This window comes from Brassica napus, chromosome C3, assembly GCF_020379485.1.
Source record: "Brassica napus cultivar Da-Ae chromosome C3, Da-Ae, whole genome shotgun sequence".
Lineage (NCBI taxonomy): Eukaryota > Viridiplantae > Streptophyta > Magnoliopsida > Brassicales > Brassicaceae > Brassica > Brassica napus.
The window spans coordinates 66,196,083-66,202,609 of NC_063446.1; the positions used below are offsets into that span (position 1 = coordinate 66,196,083).

Here is a 6,527-nt window from a genome sequence, read left to right on the forward strand (position 1 = left end):
TCTAAGTTTTGCATATTTACCGTTTAAGTAGGTGTCTTCCAGTACATATAAATATAAATTATATTTTAAAATAAAAGTTTATTAATATTTTAAATTTTCTTTTTCGTATCAATATTTTAATATAAATTTGATTTAATTAAACATAAAAATTATATTTAAGAATATGCATGTATATATTTGAAAATATAATCTTAAATAGATTTTTCTATCTATTTATTTTAATTAAATATATTAAATAAATTTGTAAAAATTGCATAATTACCAAAAATTAAAATTAAACAATATTTATAAAATTTGTAGATATATAAGAAAATAATATTTTACGATTAAATTTTTATAATTTTCTAAAAAAATTGTATACATTTTTGAAAATTTTAGTAATAAAATTGTATAATTTAAAATATATAATTAAATTATATTTCGAAATTTATAATGCCATATTTAAATATATTTATTTTAATGATGATTTATGAGTTATTTCCATATTCTAAAAAAAAATTCAAAAATATAAATTGACATTAAATGTAATATATGAGTTATTACCATATTTTAAAAAATTTAAAAAAAAATAAATTAACATTAAATGCAATTGTCCATGTCATATTAAGCTATAAGAAATGTCATCAATTTCAGTGGTCATGTCACATTTATTTTGTGAAATTGGTCGTAGAAAGGACATGTGACAAAATCACTTCACAAATATAGTCTTGAGGATTGTCCTCAAAAAGTCCATCAGGATTACAAAGCAAAGTTATATACAACTCTGCAGTTGTGACCATATATTTAGCAATTAGCATAGACTCTACTCTATAAGAGAAAAATGTGTCAACACTTTGTGAATCACAAACCGTTCGTTGACAAAGATGTCGAGACCAAATACATACATACAAGTCTTAGTGTTGACGATGTCGTTACGTTCCCATTTAACTTTGTCGTCTGTATCATACTAACATCATATTTCAAATGTTTTGACCTGGAAACTAAAAAGAAGTTTGAAAGATAAAATCTACAAAATAGAAATTAAGATGATGCTTTGACTTATTACACAGATTTTTAGAGTCAATTAATATTAAGAGACAGCCAAATAAGTCTAGAAATTTTTAAGAATCTGATCATTTGTATTTTGTAGTTAATAGGGATTGATGATTCTAGTCACAAATTCTTTATGTATATGGCTAGTGAGTGAGCGAAGCTTGTGAGCAACTACATTCGTACCGTTCCGTCAATTGTTTTCACGTCCAGAAATATGATTGATCAAAAGTTGGTCATGAATAAACGGAAACGTAAAAATACATCAACTGGACAACCATTGGAGGGGCAATCTTATGTAACTGTGAAACAAAAAAAAATAGTAGAAAAATGCATGCATTTCAATTGCAGAGGATTATGTGGTGGTGAAAAAAAACTATTTATTAAAATCATTCTACAATATTTGAACTAATGAACATATTTTGAAATTTGAGAAGCATTACAACATTTTAGCTATGACAGATTTCATCATTAGAATGCTTTTTAAAATCTCTAGAGAAATATGTTGGTCCACTAAACTTATAATTATATAATTTTTATTATACTAACCATAAACGATGCCAAAAAAAAATTAAACTAAAGCTACAAAAAAAAAAAAAAACATATTTTGAAATCCAAACTGTTTTACTGCCAAAAGATCCTTGTTTCAGTGGGGTTTTTTTTTTTTTTTTACCAAAAGCAACATGTATTGGTGAGTCACCTAATTCTTCAACCCAGGAAGGATTGTGATGTGATGCGGATGTTTATTGGGGAATTCCTCCACGTCCTTAATTTTATTGATTAAAATCATGTCGTCTTTGGAAATCAATAAAATTCTAAAAAGACTAAAATATGGTCAATGGTGGAAAACCAAAATAAAATACTTCCTCCGTTTTATATTAAGTGTCGTTTTAGAAGAAAAAAATGTCGTTACAAAATAAGTGTCGTTTTCGATTTTTAATGCAAAATTTATTTTTCTATTGGTTGAAATATGGTTAAGTGTATAGATAATAGTGTTTTTTTATAGCAATGTATAAAATTAATTGTTTATTTAATTCGTATGCTGGAACCTAAAACGACACTTATAATAAAACAGAATGAGTATGAGCCACGGCTCTAAGTTAAAAGACTCTAAACGCTGACAGCGAATCTTAAATGATTTATCTTTCAAATTAACTCACAAGTGATTGGGTTGGTGTTGAAAAGAGAACTAAAGCCAATTAGTTTATTGATCATCGTCGTCTTGTACTTCGTCAAAGGTTATAACAAAATTGTTTTTTAGATGCATCTTTAATATGAAATAAATATTTTGTTTTGGCAACAAAAAGAAGGATCATTAATGGAGGAAGTTATTTTTTCCTTTTACAAAGCACGAAAAATGATGTACACGGTTAATTTTTAAAATTAGTGTGTAATCAAATATTATTTTTAATTTGTTTAAGACATGCGTCTTGCGCGGGATGAATATATTATATACAGATTATTTTTACGTATTATTATTTGTTTAACATTTTTTATATATTATGAAGCAAATTTATAAATGTATATTGAATCATTGAAAAACTATTAATTGTTACGTGCATAATTAAATTGACACAAATGCATAAATTAAAAAATATTATTTTTTATTTACAGTCATACATTTAAGTAATTATTTTCTCTATTTTTTATTTTATGTAATTAAATTAAAATAATATTAACATAGATATATAGTATATTATTATATGACTATATATTAAATGAAACTTCCTAATCATATGGTTTTATGAGCATTTGTATTTTTAACAAAACTATTAAAAGATTAATAACAAAACTATTAATGTGGAATTTTTAATATTTTTAATAATTTTATAATAATTCTTGAAAATTAAATGCAAATTTCAAAATTAAAATACTAAGTTCTAAATTTCAAAAGTTTAAAACCATTGAACACAAAATATTCAATGTTAAACTTTCAACAGTTTTCGTAATTTATAGTCGTTTTTAATAATTCAAAATATAACATATACGAAAAAGTCTAAATTTTTATTATATGATTAATATGATTGTTTAATTTATTTTGATAATATAAAATTAAACAAAAATAATCGAGGATATGTAAATTGTTATGAAATCTTTATTATTAAAATCACTAATTACTAAAATCATTAATTTTCAAATATATATTCTATTCACTTTTGGTAATTCCGTAGCTTTTATTTATGGAAATAATGAAAAATATTAATTGTAGATTGTTAATTAATTTATGGTTCGTTTAATTTTTTTTTGGCATCGTTTATGGTTAGTATAATAAAAATTATATAATTATAAGTTTAGTGGACCAACATATTTTTCTAGAGATTTTAAAAAGCATTCTAATGATAAAACCTGTTATAGCTAAAATGTTGTAAAGCTTCTTTTTTAATATAGAGAGGTATCATATTCCGTATGCATACAACTTATCTACTTGTAAGGAAAAGACAAAAATACAAAAATATGCAGGAGATGACATACATTCACATTATACTTATACGACTTTCTTGGGATTTGAGATTGAGAACATGTGAATAATCAATTTTACAAAACAGATGGAGTTAATTTTATAGTATTTTCTTGACTTTGACGAACTTTACGTACAACATAACCCTAGTTAAGAACACTGGAAATCCATGGTGCACCCCCTTGCTGCTTTACTTGGAGTATATGTTTATATTTGTATGCGTTTGTATATATATGCGTATAATTATTCATATATGTATATTCTAGGCATGCAGAAAATATGACACTAATTGATGCTTGTGATAGTTTCCTATATGCAGGGCCGGGCCTGAATAGAAGCATGTAAAGCATCTGCTTTAGGGCCGGACTATAATTATTAATTTTAGAAGCCAAAAGATACATAAGGTGGTCTTTGGTCTACCGGAAATGATGCAATATATTATCTAATGGAGGCCGGGTTTGAATCTTCTCTCTACACTTTCCAGTGTTTTTCATGTTTTTTTTAAAAGTAAAGTAAAGGACAAAAAAAAAATATTTTGCTTCTCGGCCGGTAATTCTCAGGTCCGGCCCTGTCATGGTGAAGGAGTCAAAACCCAAAATCATGTACACCAAAGTCTTGACAATAATCCTGAAACGTCCAATCCACGCCGTTGATTCTTTCCGGTGAACATATCGGAAAATCTGCTCCTGCGCAAGAAACATTATTATCATGATATAATGTTCCACCAACGTCATAGTTACTATCACTCCACGGAGTCTCAGCTTTAGTACTCTCATCTGACCATAAGTAGCTAAAAAATTCTTCATCATTATAAATGTTACTAAGTTGATGATTATCATTATCCATGGAACTGTTTTGATCAGTAATTGTGCTGATGCTTTCGTCTTCTGTTGTCGTCCCATTTGTCTCTATGTTTTTGGTGCTGCTACTCTTTGTAACCATTGAGATATCATCGGAAACTGAACAACTGTTTTTGGGGTTATCGGTACTATTAGGGTCTTGGTTTAGAGGTTGATGGGTCACAGGGTCGATTCCCATCTTAACAAGTTTTTTCTTGATGTGAGTGTTCCAATGGTTTTTTATTTCGTTATCTGTTCTTCCTGGTAATCTTGAAGCTATCTTAGACCACCTATAAATATTAGACAACCAATGGTTTTAAGAAAATATTAATCACAAGAATCTTATATAATATTTAACTAAGTGTTGGTGGAGAAAATTGTCAAAATAAGTCAACATAATTTTTCGAAGAGAAAAAGGTTATTTAACTTGAAGATTATTTCAGAGAAAAATAAATGCAAAAGATTGGCATAATTCACACACCATATATATACTAAACTTGTTGGATAATAATAGTATACATGCAATTTACTTTGCTTGAGATTGGTGACCGAGAGAATGAGAAAAAACATTTAATTTCTTATGGTTCCCGTAAAAATATATCATTCATAAAGAATTAATTAATTTTGTTTTCTATTTTTTATCATTTTTTTCTATAGAAAATAATAAAATAAAATTATTCCTCATTATTTTTGAGGAGGAACAATCATTTTCACTCATTCCTTTAATTTTATTCTTCTCCTTTCCATTTTTTGTATTTGTAAATCTCATTACTATGGACTATCCGTCTATCCCAACCAGGGTTTTGTATAAAATCTCTAGTTTCTGTTAAAACGTAAAATTTGAATTTCAACATAAATTTAAAACTTTTAAGCAAAAAAACAAAATTAAAAACTTTTAAGCTTCTGATAAGTGGAATTAACATATGATTAAGTACTTAGACTTACTTATTGCCAATATGAGCATGAAGATCGATGACAAGTTGTTCCTCCTCGTGAGAGAGAAGGCCTCTCCTCAAGTCAGGCCGGATGTAGTTGGTCCATCGGAGGCGACAGCTTTTCCCACAGCGGCGGAGACCGGCCAGCTTCGGCAGCGCACGCCAGCAACAATGGCCGTTGTTGAGTATGAAATTTATGAGCTTCTTGTCTTCCTCCGTCGTCCACGGCCCTTTCTTTACCCCTAGCTTGTCACAGCATGGCTGCCTCCCCATTAAATATTATTGCGTTTTTTCTTGCTATAGTGCTATTGTTGTTCCGTATGGTATGTTTTACTGTATGTATGTTTGAAGGGATTGTGAAATAAAAGAGAGTAGAGAGCTGAGAGAGCGGCGAAATAAAGTGATTGAGGATGGAAAGTATATACGGCTTGCAAGTTATGTCAAAAGCTTACCAAAGCTCACCCACCTATATATAACCTTCTGATCACACCTTTCCCCAAAATTGTGATTAAATAAAATAAATAACTTTGCATGTTAAAAATATAAGGGTTGTAATAAATCCTATTAATTCTAGCTCATAACCAAAATTTTAGTGGCATATGGCAAGAAATTCCAGAAAGTTAAATAGATGTAGAAAACGTCAAAAAAAATTGACAAGAATAAAGGAAACGTCAAAAGATGATGATAAACAAAAAAAATGGAGCACTAATAATTTTTTTTTTTAAATGGTTCACTAATAACGTTAAGGTTATCTACGATTTTATCAATCAATTGCATATGTTCTAGATCTGCGGGAGTTTAGTGGTGAGAACATTCCATAAGATAGATAAAAGCACAAAAAATTATAGAACTTTTACATAGCGAAAATGCATGTTATAAATGAAAATAAGAAGCACTGTTTTTCTCACCCCAAATTCAAGCGACAAATTTACTGGGTTGATATTTTATTTTGAGTTATTCTTAGGTTCACCAACCAATAGGATTTCGTTATTTCAAATTTGATATCTTTTTAAAAAGGAAACAAAATATTGGCAAATTATATTATGTTTTTAAAATAAAAAAGTAAAAAAATAGTAGTTACAGAAAAAAGAACTAAAATTTTTTTTTTAACGTCGTCAGCAAAACACTAAACCCTAAATCCTAATCCTTAAACCCTAAATCCTTGGGTAAATCTTAAACCCTTGGGTAAACTCTAAACCCTTGGATAAACCTTAAACCCTTGGATAAATCCTAAACTCTAAATAAAAACACTAAACCCTAAAACTC

At 28.0% G+C, this 6,527-nt stretch overlaps 1 protein-coding gene across 1 annotated transcript; it reads right to left on the reverse strand.

The window, feature by feature from the left end:
* Positions 1-3,151: 3,151 nt before the first annotated feature.
* LOC106404930 (MYB-like transcription factor ODO1) lies at positions 3,152-5,997 on the reverse strand. Its single transcript, XM_013845572.3, has 2 exons — positions 5,272-5,997; positions 3,152-4,616 (listed from the first exon to the last, which is right to left on the reverse strand). The coding sequence occupies exons 1-2, from the start codon at positions 5,532-5,534 to the stop codon at positions 4,073-4,075; spliced, it is 807 nt and encodes a 268-aa protein (XP_013701026.1). The 5' UTR covers positions 5,535-5,997; the 3' UTR covers positions 3,152-4,072.
* Between the last annotated feature and the right edge of the window lie 530 nt (positions 5,998-6,527).

Excerpts from the sequence above, each read along its gene's own strand:
- LOC106404930 (XM_013845572.3), bottom strand. The coding sequence starts at position 5,534 with ATGGGGAGGCAGCCATGCTGTGACAAGCTAGGGGTAAAGAAAGGGCCG. Across the intron at positions 4,617-5,271 it reads CATGCTCATATTGGCAATAA|GTGGTCTAAGATAGCTTCAA; the intron begins GTAAGTCTAAGT and ends TAATATTTATAG.